The sequence below is a fragment of the Pristiophorus japonicus genome, chromosome 22 (assembly GCF_044704955.1).
Source record: "Pristiophorus japonicus isolate sPriJap1 chromosome 22, sPriJap1.hap1, whole genome shotgun sequence".
In the NCBI taxonomy this organism is placed as follows: domain Eukaryota; kingdom Metazoa; phylum Chordata; class Chondrichthyes; family Pristiophoridae; genus Pristiophorus; species Pristiophorus japonicus.
This window is the reverse complement of record NC_091998.1, coordinates 22,005,639-22,029,208: the sequence shown is the minus strand read 5'-3', so window position 1 is coordinate 22,029,208 and position 23,570 is coordinate 22,005,639. Positions and strand designations below refer to the sequence as shown.

The 23,570-nt window shown below is 43.2% G+C and overlaps 1 protein-coding gene across 1 annotated transcript in view; it reads right to left on the bottom strand.

The window, feature by feature from the left end:
- The window catches only part of vstm4a (V-set and transmembrane domain containing 4a), a 40,042-nt gene that overhangs the window by 5,303 nt on the left and 11,169 nt on the right, over window positions 1-23,570 (bottom strand). The window contains exons 3-8 of the mRNA XM_070866405.1: window positions 21,973-22,041; window positions 16,431-16,499; window positions 13,786-13,893; window positions 13,624-13,657; window positions 11,917-12,023; window positions 3,316-3,380 (exon numbers count right to left, since the gene is read on the bottom strand). Of these exons, the coding sequence (XP_070722506.1) occupies window positions 3,316-3,380; window positions 11,917-12,023; window positions 13,624-13,657; window positions 13,786-13,893; window positions 16,431-16,499; window positions 21,973-22,041 (452 nt within the window). The remainder of the gene's footprint in view (window positions 1-3,315; window positions 3,381-11,916; window positions 12,024-13,623; window positions 13,658-13,785; window positions 13,894-16,430; window positions 16,500-21,972; window positions 22,042-23,570) is intronic.

Genomic DNA, 23,570 nt, shown 5'->3' with positions numbered 1-23,570 from the left:
AATATTGGCCAGGACACCGGGGAGAACTCCCCTGTTCTTCTTCGAATAAGAAATAGGATCAGGAGTAGGCCATTCCGCCCCTCGAGCCTGCTCTGCCATTCAATGAGGTCATGACTGATCTTCTACCTCAACTCCACTTTCCTGCACTGTCCCTGTATCCCTTGATTCCCTTAATATCCAAAAATCTGTCTTAAATATACTCAAAGCTGAGCCTCCATAGACCTCCAGGGTAGAGAATTCCAAAGTTTCTCCATCCTCTGAATGAGAAAATTTCTTCTCATCTCAGTCATAAATGGTTGACCCCTTATTCTGAGACTGTGACCCCTAGACTCCCCAGACAGGGGAAACATCCTCCCTGCATCTACCCTGTCAAGCCTTGTAAAAATGTTGTATGTTTCAATGAGATCACCTCCCAGTCATCTAACCTCTCAGGAATATAGGCCTAGTCTACTGAATCTCTCCTGATAAGTTAATCCCCTATCCCAGGACTCAGTTTGGTGAACCTTCATTGTACTCTCTATGGCAAGCATATCCTTCCTTAGGTAAGGGGCCCAAAACTGTACACAATACTCCAGGTGTGATCTCACCAGGGCCTTATAGTACCATGCAATCTTTGACATCCACCTGAGAGAGCAGACTCAGCACTGCACTGGGAGTGTCAGCCTAGATTTTTGTGCTCAAGTCTCTGGAGTGGGATTGAAACCCACGGCCTTCTGACTCAGAGGCAAGGGTACTACCCACTGAACCACGGCAGACAGAAACACATGCATCATGGTAACAGAAGGGGCGACGAGATGCATGACATTGATTGCTTGATGATATAGTGATTAACTGCTATGATTAGTCAACAACTCCATTATTGTATCACGCGTCTACCAGGATGGTAGAAGGCGGGCTAGATGGACCTTAGTCTTTTTGTTATTTAGCATTTCCTATGTTTCTATAATGCAAAGGCATTTTTACATACAGGGCCAGTGCACTCATCGCAAAATCCAAAACCTTTTGATTAGAAGCAGATTCCCCTTTTCCGATATCTGAATACGGTAGAAAGAACAGTTTTGCAATGACCTGCATTCTATGCACGTAGCGATTTATTACCATCAGTACAGGTATGGTGTAACATCTCAAGCTTGTTGATGTAGGGTAAATTATATCGACAATATGTATATTTGGCAGGGGGGGCGAAAGGGATGTTGTGCCAGCAAGTTACTAGGTGGGAGACATTTAAATGGAGCCTTTGCAAATTTAGTGGGCAGAAAAGCAAACCCATCTTTAACTCCTTACTTAGTATAAACTCTTACAGGCCAGAAACCAACAGTTGCCAGGTGCTACGTGCCTGTGTCTTGTTCGGTCTGCATTGCTACCATAATTTTCAGAATAAACCACAACCTTTCACAATCTACATAGCGTTTGGCAGAATCAAACCCGCATCAAGCAGATGCAGCTCAATAAAGACTTCGCCAAAACACTGCGGGGAAAACAAATCGATTTACAAACAAAAGTTAATTTAAAAGAACCGGCACAGAACTTAAGAGACGTAATAAAAGTTTTTCATTAAACACAATAGGCCAGTAAGTGGATTAAGACAATAATGTAATATTGTCAAAGCAGCAATTGTAATATTTCAGCCATTTTGTGTTGGTGATGTGATCAGGGTTAAATAATATATTTTTTTTAACCAGCCAGCCTGAACGTGTGTGTTAGATCCTGCTCTCTCATTTAATTAACTTTTGTTTTATTCTGATTCCACCACACCAGTTTTTTTTATGGGCCATTACTGCCTCTCTTAAAATAGTCTCAGTAAACCCAACTCATGCAAATTTTAGCACATCAAGTTATGAAATCATGTTCTCTGGGTGTTTTATTGAATTATTGTAAAATTGCATTGTGTTCCATTGTAGATTATCTATTTATTCTTTATTTTATTATGTGCGGATATGAAAAATAATGCTGCATTCTGGAATATAGGTCACCCTGCGTGTTGGGTTGATGTGTGGTTTTCATACATTTTTATGATGATCTGATAGTAAATATAATTCAATAACACCAAAGAGAACTAAATAAATAATTGGATCTTAGAAAGCAATAAAAATACAATAAAATTAGCAAGTCTATGATGAGTAAATTGTACATGAAGTGATAGCAGCCAAGGTTCTGTTTATGCTTATTGCTCCCTTGTAATGCTCTTGCAATCTAAATATATAGAAATAATGCAGGAAGTGGCAGATATTTATATAAGATGCCTACGAAAAAATAAATACAAGCAAAAGAGACTAGAATGAAATGCAAGCACCTGATAGGGGTCGGTAATTCTGGTGGGACCTATTCGAGGTTTAATCACATAACCTTCTGCTTCCAACCGCCCCGCTGAGTTAAACAGCCTCCTTTCTCTAATATTTTTATAGTTAATAAACAGAAATCTTCAAATAAAATGGATAAAATAAGCACCATTTTTATAATACCCCTATGATTCTTTCCCAGATTGCTTGGAGATTTATCTTAAATTCCTGGAGATGCCAAGCCATAAGAACATAAGAAATAGGAGCAGGAGTGGGCCATTCGGCCCTTCGAGCCTGCTGCACCATTCAGTGCGATCATGGCTGATCTTCTACCTCAGGTCCCCAAAGCCCTTAATTCCCTTAATATCCAAAAATCTATCAATCTCCCTGTGGAATATACTCAACGACTGAGCCTCCACAGCCCTCTGGGGTAGAGAATTCCAAAGGTTCACAACTCGGAATTTCTCCTCATCTCAGTGCTAACTGGCTGATCTTCAATGTGATCCAAAGGCCCATTGTGTTAGATTCACACTGAAAGTAGGCAGTAATAATTCATTTTTAAAGCAGATTTTCAGGATTAAAATTGCACTCTGGAAGAAATGATGTTCCTCACATCGCAATTATTTTTCTTTAAGCGTGACTATTAGCTGAATAGGTGTTAAAGACTTGCGGTTATTATAATAAAACGTTTTGTGTCAGATTTCTCAGATAAAATGATCACAGGCACAAAAAAGGATTTGGGTTAATAGGGCATTCATTAAAAACTAGCTATGCAGTGTTTAAGGGCTGATATTGGGTTTGGACAATCGTGGGCTGAGGGAGCCCCTACAAGGAGTGCAGGCCTGGCCTGACCTGTGCTTACTGAGCGAGGCAATCCTCACTGAAGGAGTTCAGTTCCAGAATCAGACCTTTCATTTCAGACTCCTTTGCTGAAATAACTAAAATGAACAACTCACAAGTCCCCAGCCCTGATGGTTCATTGAGATCTTTTACAAAACGTGGCTAAAAATAAAAAAAATGTCCAGAATATGCTTACCAGAATGGATTTGGCATCATGTTTTTTCAAAAACTTTTTTTTATTCGACGTGTCTCTAGTTGGTACTGAAATATAGAAGAGAGGCATGTCATAATGTTAATTGTAATGTATGTACCAGTGAGAATGCTCACAGGTTTCTAGAGCTGTTGCATTGTGAGTGGCTTAGCCAGTCACGTGATGTTCAGAAGACTCAATAAAACCCCAGCCAGTTGGGTCAAGGTCATCCACGATCAGGTATGCAGTTGTGAGCTAGTGGATGAACTGGTAATTCGTAGTCTGATTGTTAAGCCTTTGCTAATAAACCAACTAGTTCTGAATAGCAAAAGCAAAATACTGCGGATGCTGGAATCTGAAATAAAAGCAGAAAATGCTGGAAATCTCAGCGGGTCAGGCAGCAACTGTGGAGAGAAACAGAGTTAACGTTTCAGGTCAGAACGGTCATCTGTCGAATGGTCATCAACCTGTTTCTCCACAGATGCTGTCTGACCCACTAGTTCTTAATAGCAATATCTTGCTATGAATTCTTAAGGAAAGAACCCATGAAGCAAATACATTACATTAATGTAGTCAAATAATGCAGGTATTGATTTCCTACCGAGCAATAATGTCTATGAAGAACATATTGAGCTATCTCTTTCTCACACATACACATAGCTTAGTGTGCGCGCAGTGCCTTTCCATTTCAAGGAACAGAACTCGAGCTTTCTTGTGCTGACTGGTTTTAAATTCCTCTCAATAACTCGGTCTCACACTGCTGGCATCAGCAGTCTGGCTCTCATGCATGGAGCTGCTTAGTCTGGGCGGAACATATTGCGGATGTAAATTATAGGCCGCAGAGGGATAATGACGGGCAGGGGGTGAATATAAATACAGAAAGGAAAGGAAATGGGTAAATGTGAAAGAAGGAAGAAGGTTTTTTTTTAATTCAGAAAGACTACATACTTGATGAAGTCACAATGTCACATGGTACCTGAATTCTAGACTGCCATATACGGGTCATCAGTACAGTTGTAAACAATGCATTTTTGAGGGGATCAAGATATTGGCAATATTCCCATGGTTCAACTAAATCAAGGGCTATCAGAGCTCCTATTTATATAAAGATGGGTCTTACAAGGTTGAATTACTGTGGGGCTTGGAGCTTGTGGCCTCTGAGATTGATAGATTTTTGTTCACCAAAAGTGTTACGTATGTAAACATTACCAATGTGTAAGACAGGGGGCGAACCTGTGGGAGACCCAATAGTCACCTGCACACCCCGGGCAAGCAGGTATAAAAGGCAGTCTGCCATGCTGCTTCCTCACTCTGGAGTTACAATAAAGAGACCAAGCTCACAACAGTTTGAGCTTAAGATATACAGTCTTGTGGAGTTACTCTAAACATAACAAAAGGTATTAGGGGATTTGGGACAAAAGTGGATATATGGAGGTGGGTCACAGATCAGCCGTGATCTCATTGAATGACAGAACAGACTCAAGGTGCTAAATGGCCTTTTTTATAAATTCATTCATGGGATCTGGGCATTGCAGGCATTTATTGCCCATCCCTAATTTCTGAGTGTCTCGCTAGGCCATTTTAGAGGGCAATTAAGAATCAACCACATTGCTGTTAGTCACATGTAGGCCATATTTCTTTCCCTACAGGACATTAGTGAGGGTTTTTACGACAATCCTGTAGTTTTATGGTCACCATTACTGATACTAGCTTTCACGCTTCCTGTGTGCCAGTGCAGCCTTCCGTCGCCTGAGGACCTCAAATCTGGCACCAAGCTTATGGTCTACAGGGCAGTAGTGATACCCATCCTCCTATATGGCTCTGAGACGTGGACTATATACAGCAGACATCTCAAAGCGCTGGAGAAGTACCACCAAGCACTGCCTCCACAAGATCCTGTAAATCCACTGGGAGGAGACGCACCAACATCAGTGTTCTCGCTCAGGCCAACATCCTAAGCTTTGAAGCACTGACCACGCTCGACCAGCTCCGTTGGGCGGGCCACATTGTTCGCATGCCCGACACGAGACTCCCTAAGAGAGCGCTCTACTCGGAGTTCCAACACGGCAAGTGAGCCCCAGGTGGGCAGAGGAAACAATTCAAGGACACCCTCAAAGCCTCCTTGATAAAGGGCAACATCCCCACTGGCACCTGGGAATCCCTGGCCCAAGTCAGCCCAAAGTGGAGGAAGAGCATCCGGGAGGGTGCTGAGCAGCTCAAGTCTCGTTGCCGAGAGCATGCGGAAATCAAGCGCAGACACAGCGGAAGGAGTGTGCGGCAAACCAGACTCCCCACCCACCCTTTCCTTCAACCACCGTCTGTCCCACCTGTGACAGAGACTGTAATTCCCACATTGGACTGTACAGTCACCTGAGAACTCGCTTTTAGAGTGGAAGCAAGTCTTCCTCGATTTCGAGGGGCTGCCTATGATGATGATGATTCCAGATTTATTTCATTAACTGAATTTAACTTCCTCAGCTGCTGTGGTGGGATTTGAACTCCTGTTAGTCTCATTAGTCCAGGCCTCTGGATTACTTGTCTAGTAGCCTAACCACTATGCTACCGTACCCCATATTGCTCCTGTTCCTATGTTCCATGTTGCCCTGCTGGGAGCTTCGGGATGATCTGGGTGTTTGGGTCAACAGTTTGGATTTTTTTTTATCCGTTTAGGTTTTTTTTTAAACATTTTGTGGAAAATGACTACCCTCCTCGCTCTGAACATTGACAGATCTATTGGGGAGTGAGTAACCGTGCAGGTTGAAGCAGGCATTGTGTGCATGCACTGCCTTATACTGAGACTAGGAACTTCCCATATTTCATCCCTGGTTCATGCCAGGTTAAATCACCTGGCAGCACGGGCTGATCTAGGAGCAAATCTGCCTATGTTCAGAGAAGGTTCACTAGGTTGATTCCGCAGATGAGGAGGTTGACTTATGAGGGAGGGTTGAGTAGATTGGGCCTCTACTCATTGGAATTCAGTTGAGAGGTGATCTTATCGAAATGTATAAGATTATGAGGGGGCTTGACAAGGTGGATGTAGAGAGGATGTTTCCACTGATGGAGGAGACTAGAACTAAGGGGCATAATCTTAGGATAAGGGGATGCTCATTTAACACTGAGATGAGGAAGAATTTCTTCTCTTAAAGGGTTGTAAATCTGTGGAATTCACTGCCTCATAGAGCTGCGGAAGCTGGGGAATTGAATAAATTTAAGACAGAGATAGACCATTTCTTAACCGATAAGGGATTAAGGGGTTATGGGGAGCGGGCAGGTAAGTGGACCTGAGTCCATGATCGGATCAGCCATGATCGTATTAAATGGCGGAGAAGGCTCGAGGAGCCGTATGGCCTACTCCTGCTCCTATTTCTTATGTTCTTATGTTCCCCTTCCCAAATATTACCTTTGGCTGAAATACAGCTCAGAATTAATGGGATGGCAGACTTACACCAGCACTCTGCTCTGAGGTCCTTTCTGACATGCTTTTGGTTGAGATTGAAACCGAGGGAGGTATGAAAGGGAACTCGCTGGTCGAGTCTCAAAGCCCTGAACGTACTCTAACAGCTGAGTGGGAAATGTGGCCCTGAGGGATGGACATTGCATAGCTTCAGCCTGCAGGCAGTGAACCAGGCACAGGGACAGGTCGGCCCAATGGAACTGTAGCCTCGGGCCTCATTGACATTAGACCGGCGAGCTGCGGACGCCTACTGTGAGGTCCCAGGCTGGTGAATTTTGGGCCCTTAACTAACTCCTGCAGCTCCAGGCTCCCCAGAAAGGGTTTAAAAAAATATATTTATTATTCAACATTCTTTGGCGGCTAACGAATTTTCAAAAGGGGTTCTTTAGTAAGCATTAGGCCCCTACTTTAAATGTTCAAGAGGCCGAATGTTTATTTTAGGTGTCTGGCTGGATCGCCTGAAATACGATTGCATGAATTGTCATTACCAGTACCGATTTTACACCCAAAAAACAGGCTCAATGCATACCAATTTCTACCCTTACATTTCTAGCAGTGGGTTGAAAAATGATACATTAATGTTGAAAGATACTGAACGAATTGTGCATGAAATACAATCCATCATTTACAGGGTGTGTTAAAAATTCATCATTATGCTGATGTGAGTAACAAAGTGTTTAATAATGGATACACGACTGAGGAAACCACTCAAACTGTACAGGATAGTGCATGGTAATCAGGATGCTCTGAATATTGGGATGGTTTTGACGATTGGACTCACTTATGGGTTACAGAATTGGTGGTGCATTGTTGGCTACCTCCCAAGCTCCCTTCTCGGGCTCCCTGCTGGCATCGTGGGATCACTGAATTTACGTTAGTTTCCATTTATAATCAAATATGGGCGGTAAACTCAATCTCAGCGGTTATATGGGTGGTAAATGGATGGATATATGCTGAAAGTCTAGCCCTCTGAATTTACTCCAACAAGCCAGATAAGGAAATTAATTTGTTGTGAGTCAATAAAAAATATTGTAATCATCTAACTCCCTCATTGCGTGCATGCACTGCTTGGCCCTGAGACTAGGAACAAGCCATATTTCATCCCTAGTTCATATAGAGTTAGATCTAGGGTGGCAGTAGGGGCACAGCTTGGGGCAAATCTGCCTATGTTCCCCATCCCAATTGTTACCTAGTGATCACTATCGGAAAAGCAGAGTGTGTGAATGTTGGTTGAGGGGAGTATCGCTCTTGGTTGTAATCCCCTTAAGGGTTCAATAGCATGCCAAAACTCAAAGTCACTGTCATGAAGAAGGCACTGCACCGTTCACAGCACGCACTTTCGACAACTCCAAAATATCATGAAGATTAAACGGGCAAGGGCAAGTCTTACTACCTGACTGGTGACAGGGCTTTTTGGGACTTTATCTGCCCTCAGTGGTGAACTTGTCAGTTCTTATATCAGCGACTAGGTGAAGCTTTTCAAGGTTAAAAAAAAGACTTGGATTAATATAGCGCCTTTCACGACCACCGGACATCTCAAAGTGCTTTACAGCCAATGAAGTACTTTTTTTTAGTGTAGTCACTGTTGTAATGTGGGAAAGATAGCAATGTAGTGAAAGGTAAAACCACGGGGGTGCACAACTTTTCAGCCAATCATAGAGCAGATCATGAGTCAGATAGTCCCCTTATTGAAATGGAAGGATTGACTATGATGGCAAGAGACATCAGCAGCAGTATGGAGCTCGGAGTGGGCAATTGGAGCAATACATAGATCTTTTTCAAGTCAAAAATTCCATTGAATTCAAACACAGTCTATTTTCCTGCAAAATCCTGCTGCTTCTGTTAGCGGTTGACGGTCTGCACCATGATGTTGTGTTCCATACCATTGTTGGTGATCAGTGGAGAATATTGGGTTAGAAGCCCTGACCTATTCAGTATAGCTACCCGCAGAATGTAGGGCTCCAGTTCTCTTCAGTGCCTTAAATCTGATCAAACTTTGATGCCGTAAAGATTTCTTACGTGCCAATTCCATCTCTCCAGTACAGAACACTCATTGCTTGCCCGATTGATTTGAATATGTGAAAGTGGCTTGACAGCAGAAACTCAAATTATTACAGCTTTGAGTATCTGCCGATTTAGTTATTATTATTCTAGTGATGACACTAGAATTGATATAACGCAGTCGCACACAAAAATCAGGGGTGAGCAATTTATCAAAGATGAGGTGCACAGCCTAAGCTCAGAGCGGGAACATAAGACTCACACAACGTCAACAGATTGTCAGATCTTTATCTTTCACCTATAGAAGAACTGTAAAAGTCTCCAGCTAGAGCTTGTATTTTTATATATGTGTGTACACTTGTGTATAAATATATATGTGCATATATGTATTTATGTGTGCGCATGTTTATGTGCATATGTGTATGTGTACTGTATATATGTGTAAGTATGCTTATATGTGCATGATATATATGTGTATATATGTGTTTGTGCATTGGATGGGCTGGATTTTCGGCAGGTTTATGACCGGGTTTTCACCGCGATTTGACCCTCCACGGCGAAAACCCAGTTGCAAAACCAAGGCGGGATTCTCAGGTACCTGTTTGTGACGACGCTTCCAAGTACCGCCTGGGAGAGGTGCACCGACGTGCAACAACACGGACTGTGTTTGCGTCGGACTTTCAGCTCTCTCCCGACCCGTACGCCGCACCCAGAACAGCGACAGGTCAAAGCTGTCGGTGCAGGCCTGCCAGCAGCGGTAAGTTTGAAATCTTGCAAAAAAGGTAAGTCACAGTTTTTAATTTTTTTTGCAGTGATCGCTTAGTTAGGGGTCTTGTAAATGGCTTTGGAATGTTTATTGGAATTTTTTTTTTTTTTCCCCCCTCCCAAGGCCGCTCTTGCAGCGCTCCCAGCCGCAGACTAAAGTTGGCGAAACTCGCGTTTTGCATGAATGCTTGTGCAACGCCTCCCTTACCAATGTGTAAAGGCCGAAAGTTCGGGCTAAAAACAGTAGCGCACCGAAACCGGTAAGTTTCACATATCGCTACCGTTTTCGCCGAAAATCCCCGAAAGCTGAAAATCCGGCCCAATGTGTGTGTAAGTGTGTATATATATGTGTGGTGTGTATGCCCATGGTATATATGTGCTTTTATGTATGCGCACTATATTTCTATATATGTGCATGTACACTATATATATATACACATATATGTGTATATACATATTATATATATCACACACATACATATATATGTATGCACATTTGTATATATATCCTGGCCAATATCTATCCCTCAACCAACATCACTAAAACAGATTATCTAGTCATTATCACAATGCCGTTTGTAGAACCTTGCTGTGCATAAATTGACTGCTGCGTTTCCTACATTACAACAGTGACTACACTTCAAAAGTACTTTATTGATTGTAAAGTGCTTTAGGACATCCTGAGGTCATGAAAGGCGCCATATAAATGCAAGTCTTTCTTTCTATAAATATATGTGCATAACATAAAGATGTTGCTATATTTTGCATAAAAATATACACATATAGACAATGTATACATAATATGTGTATATTCATATGAATAATACAGCAAGTATTTTAACATGATATTACACAGAACATGTCTGGTTATCTGTTTACAGAGAGGCTAATTCTCTTCTATTTCCTTCACTAAAGACTATAATAACTGCAAGCAATGCAAAACATGTAAGGTAAATAAATAAAATGCTGGACATCATCTTAGTCCATTAATTAGATTTCCACTAATTCATTAATAGCTGTGTCAGTGGGAGGGTTAGGCAGCTGCCAGCAATTACAAGCAGGCTCCATCAATCAATTCTTCAGCAGTCAAATGGCCTTTATATACTTGTGCTGATTGATATCCTAAGTACCCCTTTATTACTGTTAACTGTGTAAGCGGGAATAGCTGCAATGCTGGAAAGGGCAGGGCTTTCATCTCTTTTCCCGGAACACAGCTTGATTGGCAGGCTGGGCCACAGAGAACTTCATCCCAAATTATACAGTTCTTCGGTATAAAGGCGGGGGGGGGGGGGCAGGGGCAGGGGCGTGGTTTGTTGAAACATTTAACTGACCCTGGATAATAACTAAACCAGCAGTTACTCAAAGCTGTCTGATCCCTTTAATAATAATTGAGTTTCTGCTTTCAAGCCACTTTCACGTATTCAAATTAATCGACCAAACAATGAGTGCTCTGTACTGAAGAGATGGAACGGGAATGTCACAAATCTTTAAGGCATGATTGAATCGCAGTGCTGGATTGAACAGGAACAGTCGTGCGAGGCTTAGGAGGGACAGGATGATTGGCACATGCGACCTTGAGTCCCATCCTTCAGTTGAGTGAAAGTGCCCTTTACGTGGGGACAGACACAAAACCATCAACTCTAAAGGAAAGGAGGCAAATTTCAAATCAGAGTGAAGCTCTAGCCCGGTAAGCATTGGTGCTGAGGATAGAAGGTAAAAAAAGGAGATAAAGCTGGGCAAAAATATTTTTAAAATGGAAAGAGCTGGGCCATCTTCCATGGAAGATTGCAATGACCATTGTTCAACATAAGATCGCAATGGCTATTGTTTCACAGAGGATCGCAATGGTTATTGTTCCATGTAGGATCGCAATGACCATTGTTCCACAGAGGATCACAAGAGGTTGCTTCTGGCTTTGTCGGAAACATTTTAGTACCTGAACCAAGTGAGCATTGTTCACATGTGATCCTGGACATATTCAACCATGGGGAGCCTCAACTGAGGCCAATCCTCTTCGAGCAGAAGTTACGAAGTCGCTGAATTCAGGCCAAAAAATTGACATTGAGGTTTTTTCGCACTCTATAAATTAGTATTAAACGAAAGAACTTGCATGCATATTGTGCCTTCCACATCCACTGAACGTCCCAAACTGTTTCACAGCCAACAAATTCCTTCTGAAGCATAGTAACTGTTGTTACATAGTGCACCTTGGGGCGTTTTCCGATGTTACAGGCCCTGTATAAATGCCAGTTGCTGTTGTAGAGAAACGCGGCAGCCAATTTGCTCAGAGCAAAGCCCCACAGAAAGCAAACGAATAGAAACACTCGTTAATCTACACCAACGTTGCTTTGCATTTACACTACAACGAATGATCCATTGAGACCTACTTTTAATTGGAATTGGTGGTGGCGAGTCTTGTGCTGCAATTTTTTTCTTTTCAGATTTGGGTTGCAGGAGTGACGTGCTCCCCGTACTCATCACCGTTTCTCCTGAGCTGTAAAACACAAGACTGTTATTCCAACATCCATGCGGCTAGTTCTCACCATCCAATCTACATGCAGAAAAATTGCATGAGAAATGTGCAAGGCCAATTGTGCTACTTCCTGATGGCTACCAAGTGTAGCCAGCTGGCTAGACTTCGTAGCCATCAGGAAGTGGCACAATTGGCCTTGCACATTTCTTACCTTTGTCCTCAATCTACCTCGGGGTATTAATGTACCAGAGATAGATAAAGGGGTTGTCTCCAATCTAACCAGGGAGAGCATCGTCTTTATGACCTTTCTCTTTAAGGTAACTCTTGACTGTGAGCAAACAGCCACAAATATATAATAAACAACAGAAATAGGAATAGCTACAAACCTGATATGATTTCACCCATATTGTTTTGAAAGAAGTTTTACATGTCTTAGATTTGAATTTCTGTCCCAGTCAGAACGATAGCTTTTTGCAAACCAAGAAGCAACCAAAGTATCTTAATTATTTCAGAAGGGATCCTAATTTACTTCCTGCAAGCTGACATTCATTCCGCAATTGTCCACAAGACAGGGCATGGTAATGCTCTCAGATCATTTACATCTTTATTACACATTTACATTAAATATTCCAAGTGTCTGGACCTGTGTACCTGTTCATGCAGTTAGTTGTGTCCAGGCACAATAAAATCATATCCTTATGCTGTTCTTCAGTAATTTTACGTTGCAGCATTACAATGGCCTATCAGTTTCGAACACTGTTCTCCTCTCCTCCAGTTCATACCTGACTCAGTTCTTCCAAGCCAACACAAAGCAGATTTTCGGCCAAAACTGTGCTCCTCCAATTGGAATCCATCAAAATTTCTAACATAGGAGCACAGGAACAGGAGCAGTCCATTAAGCCCCTTGAGCCTGCTCCGCCATTCAATTAGATCATGGGTGATCTGTACCGCAGGCCTATTCATCCATCTTAGCCCCAAATCCCTTGATCTCCTCACCCAATAAAAATCCATATCTCTGTCTCAAATTAGTTCCAACTTCCACCAGCTGATTGCATTGCTTTATATAAGGTTTGAATTTTTCCTGCAAATGTCTTGCCCGATGGCTCAAAATTCCAGCTTCAGCTATCTGTAGAGAGCAATCTGAAGACATGAAGCCAAATGCTCACTTTTAGAAAAGGGAGGCCATACCTTAGATGAAAAATACAGCCTTTAAAAGCAGAGGATGTTTCACAGCTGGGACCTGGATTCAAATCCAGACGGACTGATGAGATTAATCTCCTCAAGGGTTCAGTGTGGAATGAGGTTCGGTGGTTTTCAACTCAACTCTGAGTGCACACGAGCCCACAGTCCGTAATGTAGCAGTACAAGTTCTCTCACTCAGATGGATGACTAGTGTGTGATTGGAACTGTTACACTGGTGTAGTGGGAACAGTGGTTAGTAGGAGGTCCCCTTCTGAGGTTCAAGCTGAGAGACGTTGCTGGGGCAGAACCCTTATTCTGCATCTAACTGTACTACAGCTGACCTGGAAGTGCTTGGAGATGTCAATGGGTGTCTTAAGTGAGAAAAGTGTTCCATTTTCAATTACAACATTCACCAAAATAATGAACGTAAAGACAATACCTGCTATTAGGACCTTTTGTCAAGTATTTTCTCACTGAAAAAGAAATGCAAAAAGATGAACTTTCTGTACGCACAAAATGAAACTGAATAAATGAGACGATGTTGCCGGATAAGCGAGTCATGTTGAAGTGCCAAGTTTATCATTTGGTTTGTCACCGTCACCTCTTGTTTTCTTTCTGTTTTTCAGAGTCTGACAAATAATAACTGCTGCGAAAAGCATCACCGATATAATCCCCAGAGAACACACCAACGTTGCATAAAGATACAGATCTGAAAACAAGGCACAAAGATTAACAGATGCAGGACTCCTACAATGTAAGCTGCAAGTCAATTGCTGTGTTTCACTAGACAACTTTCTTAGCATAAAAATATATTCAGCTACTAGAAACTAGAGTAATCTTCTTTTGTTTCTATGTGGTATAGTGATATTTCTTTATATGATTAGGTGAATATTGAATTTTCGGGTATAACAATCTCAACTATTTTCCGGAATAATAAAATCTCTCTTGAAATTAATATATATATATATATGTTGGGCCGAAAATTGTGGTCGAAGGCTTCCTCTGGATGAATGCCTCTGACCCGAAACAAATCTACAAAATACCTGGTGGTCCCGGAGGAGTGTAGGATGCTGGTCAGAGGCTTTCATCGCTGCGCAGCGCACGGGAACATGTCTTCCACGTACGAACGCATCTGCTGGAGTCACGTGGGCCGGGACCACCAATCACTATCTAGTATTCTCATTGATTAGAATGGGAACTCTGTTTGTATGGACTCCCATTACTATCAATGAGAAAAAAAACCCTAAACAAGAAACACAGCACAACAAATTTAAAAAAAATCTCACATATTTAAAATTAATTGAAATTGAATGTTTTTAAAAAAATATATATTTTTTTAATTTTTTTTTAATGTGTTTTACACGGTTAAAAAATAAATTTACCTTAATGGACAGTGCTTTTAATATAAAAATGAGTGATTAAATTTAATTTTTCTATGTTTTAAAACTCTTATGCTGATAAAAGTAAGCTATGTGCCTGCTTTTACCAGGCGTAAGAGTTTGAAGGACATTCGCTGGGCAAGAGTTAGGCAAATAGCCCGATCTCACCCGTGCGGATGTCCTTCCTGCGGGGATGCGTAGAATCTGTCTGAAGAAATTTTGACAGATTGGAATTCTTGGCACATGTGCATCATGTCCCGAGAAACAGCTTTTGCGAGGCCTCGCCAGTCCACCGGAGAGGCCGCAATTTTTGGCCCATTATATATCTAATGACTTGCACTTATATAGCATCTTTCATGGACTCAGGACATACCAAAGCACTTTACAGCCAATGAAATATTTTTTAACGTTTTCTCTGTGGTAATATAAGAAACGCAGCAGCCAATTTGCATACAGCAAGCCCCCACAAACAGCAATGAGATAGTGACCAGATAATCAGGTTTATTTTAGCAATGTTGTTTGAGGGATAACTCCCCTGCTCTTCTTCAAAATAGTGAGAAGTCAGACGAGGACTTGGTTTAACGTCTCATCCAAAAAAAGGCACCTCTGACAGTGCAGCACTCCCTCAGTATTGCACTGCGGTGTCAGCCTGGATTATGTGCTCAAATCTCTGGAGTGGGACTTGAACCTACAAATTTCTGACGGAAAGGCAAGATTGCTACCAATGAGCCATGACTGATACCTATGGTAGGTTAAAGTATAAATAGACCAACAATGTCTGAGATAGTACATGTGCACGAAGGATGAACATACTAGTCCTGGTTTTGGATGAGTACACTGAATCAGGAGCCAGATCCAAACTTCGCTAAACGACGAACACGAGGGAAACTTGTTTTTAAAGCTAGGCTTAAGTATTTCGCTCATTCACCATCTCCTTCAGCTGTTTGTGCCTAACTCACACGATATCGGCACCCCTCCCGTGTCAATCACCCTCACAAAACAGCAGCCTCTCCCTCCATTCCTCCTTCAGGCAGAGCCTTCAGCCACTTGGGAACATAATGTTCCCAATGTTGGGGAAGTCCAGAACCAGTCTAAGGATAAGGGGTAAGCCATTTAGGACCGAGATGAGGAGAAACTTCTTCACCCAGAGAGTGGTGAACCTGTGGAATTCTCTACTACAGAAAATTGTTGAGGCCAATTCACTAAATATATTCAAAAAGGAGTTAGATGTAGTCCTTACTACTAGGGGGATCAAGCGGTATGGCGAGAAAGCAGGAATGGGATACTGAAGTTGCATGTTCAGCCATGTACTCATTGAATGGCGGTGCAGGCTCGAAGGGCCGAATGGCCTACTCCTGCACCTATTTTCTATGTTTCTATGTTTCTATATTTGTTCCCACACTCCGGAACGCCTTCTCTAAAGCCTTAAGACCGTCAACTCTGACCACCTCCCATATCTTTTAACCTGCAACTGCTTTAGTATCCATTCTGTTCGCCTCTGTGAAGCATGGTGGGATGTTTTGCGAAATGAAAGGTGCCATATCAATATGAGTCATTGTTGTTGTGCAAAAAACAAATAGAAAAACCTGTCATCCCCTCGAATATTTCTCTTCCTCCCCACCTCCTCTTTTTCTTCTCTGCACTTCGGAAGGTTCTGACTCATCTGGTGGTATTTGATCTCATGTGCCAAATATAATCATAACTTCAGTACCCCATTCCTGCTTTCTCGCCATGCCCCTTGATCCCCCTAGTAGTAAGGACTACATCTAACTCCTTTTTGAATATATTTAGTGAAACACTCTCATGCTGAATAGTTTTCCCAGTTCCAGTGCTCAGAGAATTAAACTGGAAGGCTGAGGAACTTTACCTTCAAATATTTTCCGTTCTTTCTTAGGATTCTTGGAAACCAGCATAGTGGAAGTCTCCACAGGAGCATCTGCAAGGGATAAACACACGTTGGTTCAATTGTTTTGCTTCACAGAATCTCTTGTCAGTTCCTCATGTTTAACTGCAGGACTTAAATTGCATGCTTGAGTCTCACATCAGCTATTATTTTGTTGATGCTGTGATGTTTCTTCATTGTATAATAGATTCCTGTGTGAGTGGCTCCCCAAACACCAGTTCCAAAGAGTACGGAAGCCGATAAATCCCCTGGACCCCATGGCTTACATCCGAGGGTTTTGAAAGAGGTGGCTATAGAGATAGTGGATGCATTGGTTGCCATCTTGGAGTTCAGAAGAATGAGAGGTGATTTTATCGAAACATATAAGATAATGAGGGTGTTCGAGAAGGTGAATGCAGAGAGGATATTTCCACTCATAGGGGAAACTAAAACTAGGGGACATAGTCTCAGAATAAGGGTCCGTTGCCCATTTAAAAGAGATGAGGAGGAATTTCTTCTCTCAGAGGGTCGTGAATCTGTGGAATTCTCTGCCTCACAGAGCTGTGGAGGCTGGGTCATTGAATTTATTTAAGGCGGAAATAGACAGATTTTTGAGTGATAAGGGGTTATGGGGAGCGGGCAGGGATGTGGAGCTGAGTCCATGATCAGATCAGCCATGATCTTATTGAATGGCGAAGCAGGCTTGAGGGGCCAAATGGCCTACTCCTGCTCCTATTTCTTACATTCTTCCAAAATTTCGGCGATTCTAGAACGGTTCCCATGGATTGGAAGGTAGCAAATGTAACCCCACTATTTAAGAAAGGAGGGAGAGAGAAAACGGGGAACTACAGACCAGTTAGCCTGATATCAGTAGTATGGAAAATGCTGGAATCTATTATTAAGGACATGGTAACAGGGCTGTTAGAAAATAATAATAGGATTGGGCAGGATCTAGAACCGGAGTCTATAGATTTCTGGATATTAAGGAAATCAAGAAATTTGGGGATAGTGCAGGAAAGTGGAGCTGAGGTAGAAGATCAACCATGATCTTATTGAATGACGGAGCAGGCTCGAGAGACCGAATGGCCCACTCCTGCTCCTATTTCTTATGTTATGCAGTGCATACCATAAAGTTTGCCTCTGCGGATTTATTGATCCTTCATTGAGTTGGACGTTTTTGCAAGGTCACAGGCTGCACTGAGGTCTATCAGAGTGGCAGTGTTACCAATAACATGGCTACATCCTGCAAATCCAATTACGTGCGGTCAAGCTAACACAGTGCAACTCAGCAAGGGTTGAAAGGTCAGTGATGGAAAGTTCGAACGCAGTTTGCCAGATGATGTTCTAGGGTTGCCAACTCTGATTGGACAGACTCCTGGATATTTCATCACATGACCACCCATCTCCAACAAACCTGCCCTTCAAACAGACTGTTTGCCCAGCGCCAATATTTTTATTACTAATAAACAAAAAGAAAATGAAAAAAAAGGTTTTTGTGTTGAATGCCCCTGTGGTTTTTCTTCTCTTGGGGCAGTATCCAAGGAGATTACTACAGGTATTCGATTCCTGGAGAGTCTGGGACAATCCTGGAGGGTTGGCAACCCTTTGATGTGCTAAATAGATCCTAATATCCATTAAGGACAAATTGGCGTAGAGTTTCTGCTTTGGACGAAATCGGGAAATTGCACCTAAAATGCACTTGCAATTGCAGTGGTTAGGTTACGCTTCCAGTTTTCGCTCAAATTCATGCCGACCAGTGCCTGCGTGCCCAAGAAAATGAGCTCAATTTGAAGAGCCTTTCAGAACCAGTGCAATCATTGGAATCTCGCCATTTGACCTGGGGGCGTGGCCAGCGTTGTGGGCGGGGCCTGATTCGGGCGAATTGAATCATGAGCCAGCGTAAAAGAGTGCGGAAAGCACGAGCGTAAGTATTTGTGGGCGTAACTCGCCTGCGTTTTATATTCACCGATTGTTTGTGCTGATTCGGCTGATTCTGCCCAGAATGTGCTGGAATCTGGCCACAAAATTAACGCAAGCAAGCATGAACCATCCCCCCCACGACCCCACCAACTACGTTTAAGGAATTAAACAAACTCAAGGTCGACTTACCTCAGCAAATCAGCTAAACACAACCACCCGTTTGACCAAAGGATCATTAAGATCCAAGTTTGGCAGAGTCAAGTATGGTTGACTGTGGGGTAGAGAGAGAGGATTTGATTTGGCCAATGTGGAGGGAAGGGGACAGAGCTGGAAAGCGGGGAATACCGATGTACATAGTCCAAAGACGAGCTGGGAACTGCATGGACTTGCAGTTCAAACATGGGGGCCGAAGATGGACAACAGAGGCTCCTGGCAATGGAATGGAGATTTATTGGCCAACCACAAAATGAAAATGGAGAGGTCATGACTCACCTTGAACCGCACATGCCCCCCGCCCCCCCCCCCCCCCGCATCACCACACCCACTGGCAATGCCATTGAATGTAAACGTTGAGGATTCTCCACTGTTTAAACAGAGACTACGGTGAGATTTTCTTCTGTTTGGTCTTTAAATGGATGGAGCAGGTGGAGGATGCATAACATAGATGTGATTGCACTGGAGGGGGTGCAGAGGAGATTTACGACGATGTTGCCAGAATTTAAGCTATGAGGAAAGATTGGATAGGCTGCGATTGTTTTCTTTGGAACAGAGAAGGCTGAGGGGAGACCTAATTGAGTTATATAAAATTATGATGGGCCTAGATAGAGTGGATAGGAAGGACCTACTTTCCTTAGCAGAGAGGTGAATAACCAGGGGGCATATATTTAAAGTAATTGATAGAAGGATTTGAGGAGAAATATTTTCACCCAGAGGGTGGTGGGGGTCTGGAACTCACTGCCTGAAAGGATGGTAGAGGCAGAGATGCTCACCACATTTAAAAAGTACTTGGATGTGCGCTTGAAATGTCGTAACCTACAGGGCTAAGGACCAAGAGCTGAAAAGTGGGATTAGGCTGGATAGCCTCTTTTTCATCTAGAACAGGCACAATGGGTCGAATGGCCTACTCTTGTGCTGTAAATATCGATTCTATGGACTACTGCGAGATGGATCTCCGAGCTAACACTTCAATGGGCTCCCAGAGCCAGTCGGAGGATTGGTGAATTGACTCCAAAATATCTTAAAGAGGCACCAATATAGTAAAGCCTGGAATAATTTGGGGGAATTCCCTGTGAGAAAGGCTACTGAGGGAGCATAGCCTGAATTCAGACAAATAGTACAGATAAGCGGAGCTGCTGAAACCAAAGAAAAAAGAGTAGACCATTGAGGAAAATGAAACTATTCGGACATTGGTTAGGAAAGAGATTAGGAAACAATGAAATGAGGAGATGTGGTGGGGAAACCAGAACTAGATAAATATAAGATAGTCACCAATAACTCCAATACTGAATTTAGGAGAAACCTCTTTACCCAGAGAGTGGTTAGGATGTGGAACACACGACCACTTGGAGTGGTTGAGGCGAATATCATTGATGCATTTAAGGGGAAGCTAGATAAATACATGGGGGAGACAGGAATAGAAGGATATGCAGATAGGGTGAGGTGAAGTAAGGTGGGAGGAGGCTGGAGTGGAGCATAAACATCAGCACAGATCTGTTGGGCCGAATGGCCTGTTTCTGTGCTTTACATTCTATCTGGTTCTGTGTAACCTAAAACAGAACAGTTTCTACGGCCCCTTGCATCCGAGTTGGTGCTTGGGGAGGGGCTGTGCATTATCAGGGCTGGTCTTCAGAAACTGCCTGCTGTACATTGTGAGGCAGCATCCGCAGCAATGTAAACACAACCGTGCTTTACTGCTACAAATTTCAACAACAGCAATTGCGTTTATGTAACACCTTTAGCGTAGTAAAATTACCCAAGGCACATCACAGAAGCATTGCCAAATAAAAATTGACATCGAGCCACATAAGGAGATGTTAGGGCAGGTGATTAAAAGCTTGGGTCGTCTTAAAGGAGGAGAGCACGGTAGAGAGGCGGAGAGGTTCAGAGAGGGAATCCCAGAGAGTCAAGCCTGGGTCAGCGGCAGGAGAGTAGGAAGGTCGAGGAGTGCTGAAGGGTTGGGGGTAGGGATTTGGGAGGGTGGAGTACCCGAGAGGGGAGAAATGAAAGGGGGCATGATGACAGGAGAATGGGGCCGAGGAGAGATAAAGAGAAATGAAGAAAAAAAAAGGGAAAATAGAAGCGATGGGCTCAGGTGTGAAGCGGCAGCCAAAACACGCACAGAAATACACACAGGGAATCTCAAGTTACATAGGCGTGGTTGCATAGCGAGAGTAAGGTAGATATGGGCCTTGCCAAATGGCCATGTAAGGTCAGCGCAGGCCAGTCAGCATCAAACCACTTCACTGCCTCTGCCCAAGATGTCAGACCCATTGGGGTGTTTTTGCCTCTGGAGGCTCCCACAAAAACTCCCCCATTTGCTTGTGTGTACAGCCTGCAAAGATTTCAAAACTGAAATTGATAGATTGATCATCATCATAGGCAGTCACTCGAAACCGAGGAAGACTTGCTTCCACTCTAAAAGTGAGTTCTCAGGTGACTGAACAGTCCAATACGGGAATTACAGTCTCTGCCACAGGTGGGACAGACAATGGTTGAAAGTAAAGGTGGTTGGGACTGGTTTGCCGCATGCTCCTTCCGCTGCCTGCGTTTGTTTTCTGCATGTTCTCGGCGACGAGACTCGAGTTGCTCAGCGCCCTCCCAGATGCTCTTCCTCCATTTAGAGCGGTCTTTGGCCAGGGACTCCCAGGTGTCAGTGGAGATGTTGCACTTTATCAAGGAGGCTTTGAGGGTGTCCTTGAAGCATTTCCTCTGCCCACCTGGGACTCGCTTGCCGTGTAGGAGTTCCGAGTAGAGCGTTTGCTTTGGGAGTCTCGTGTCGGGAATGCGGACAATGTGGCAGGCCCAACGGAGCTGACCAAGTGTGAAATATAGAAATATAGAAACATAGAAAATAGGTGCAGGAATAGGCCATTTGGCCCTTCGAGCCTGCACCACCATTCAATATGATCATGGCTGATCATGCAACTTCAGTACCCCATTCCTGCTTTCTCTCCAAACTCCTTAATCCCTTTAACCATAAGGGCCACAAGAATGTGGTCAGTGCTTCGATGCTGGGGTTGTTGGCCTCAACGATTGATAGGCAAGGCTATGAAGGGTTATAGACTAAGGCGGGTAGATGGAATTGAGGGATAGATCAGCTAAGATCTAATTGGATGGCAGAACTGGCTCGAGGGACTGAATGGCCTCCTTCTGTTCCTATCTTCCCATCCCCTTTTCCTTACTGTTCCACCTCTAGTTCACGGCTGCTGTGCAGCAAAGTGACTGTGTCATTTAATTATACGTCAGATCAGATCCATACAAGTTGCTCTCAGTTGTCTGAGCTTTGTTGGACACACCCGACAGAAATCAGTGAAGACTGGCTATTTGCTGAACAATGATTCCCGTGGTGTTAATATGCAATTCAACCTGTGAGAGAAAATCATTTTACCTTCAAAGAGTGTCCAGGTTTTGCTTGTAGTCGTCGAGGTCAGCATAGTCGTTGTTTGTGGTGGACGCACTGACAAGAAAGTCAAAATAACCGTGTGAGTTTTATGCTCCTTTGATCAACAACAACAACGTGAACATACAGCACCTTTAACAGAGTAAAACGTCCCAAGGTGCTTCACAGGAGTCATAGAATGAGAGAAAAATGATAGAAGGAGGCCATTCGGCCTGCCGTGTCTGTGCTGGTCGAAAAAGAGTTACCCAGCCTAATCCCAGCTTTCAACACGAGGTCCATAGCCCTGTAGGTTACGGCACTTCAAGTACCTTTTAAATGTGGTGAGGGTTTCTGCCTCTACCACCCTTTCAGGCAGTGAATTCCAGACCCCCACCATCCTCTGGGTGAAGACATTTTTTCCTCATCTCCCCTCTAATCCTTCTACCAATTACTTTAAATCTATGCCCCCTGGTTATTGACCCCTCTGATAAGGGAAATATGTCCTTCCTATCCACTCTATCTAGACTCCTCATAATTTTATACACCTCAATTAAATCTCCCCTCAGCCTCCTCTGTTCCAAGGAAAACAACCCCAGCCTATCCAATCTTTCCTCATAGCTAAAGTTTTCCAGTCCTGGCAACATCCTTGTAAATCTCCTCTGCACCCTTTCTAGTGCAATTGCATCCTTCCTGTAATATGGTGACCAGAACTGCACGCAGTCCTCAAGCTGTGGCCTAACTAGTGTTAAATACAGTTCTAACATAACTTCCCTGCTCTTGTATTCAATGCCTGGGCTAATAAAGGAAAGCATTCCGAATGCCTTTTTAACTACCTTATTGACCTGTCCTGCTACCTTTAAGGATCTGTGGACATATACTCCAAAGTCCCTCTGTTCCTCCACACCTCTCAGTATCCTCCCATTTATTGTGTATTCCCTTGCCTTGTTGCCCCTCCCCAATGCATTATCTCACACTTTTCCAGATTGAATTCCATTTGTCACTTTTCTGCCCAACTGACCAGTTCATCGATATCTTCCTGCAGTCTAGAACTTTCCTCCTCACTGTCAACCACACGGCCAATTTTTGTATCATCTGCAAATGTCTTTATCATGCCCCCTATATTTAAGTCTAAATCATTAATATATACCACAACAAGTAAGGGACCTAGTACTGAGCCCTGTGGAACCCCACTGGAAACAGCCTTCCAGTCACAAAACTCAACCATTACCCTTTGCTTCCTGCCACTGAGCCAATTTTGGATCCAATTTGCCACTCTCCCTTGGATCCCATGGGTTTTACTTTTTTGATCAGTCTGCCATGTGGGACCTTGCTAAAATCCTTGTAAACTACATCAAATGCACTGCCCTCATTGACCCTCTTTGTTACATCCTCAAAGAACTCAATCAAGTTAGTCAGACACGACCTTCCCTTGACAAATCCATGCTGACTGTCCTTGATTAATCTGTGTCTTTCTAAATGAAGGTTTATACTGTCCCTCAGAATTGATTCCAGTAATTTGCCCACCACTGAGGTTAAACTAACTGGCCTGTAATTGCTCGGTTTATCCCTTCCTCCCTTTTTAAACAATGGTAGAATGTTAGCAGTTC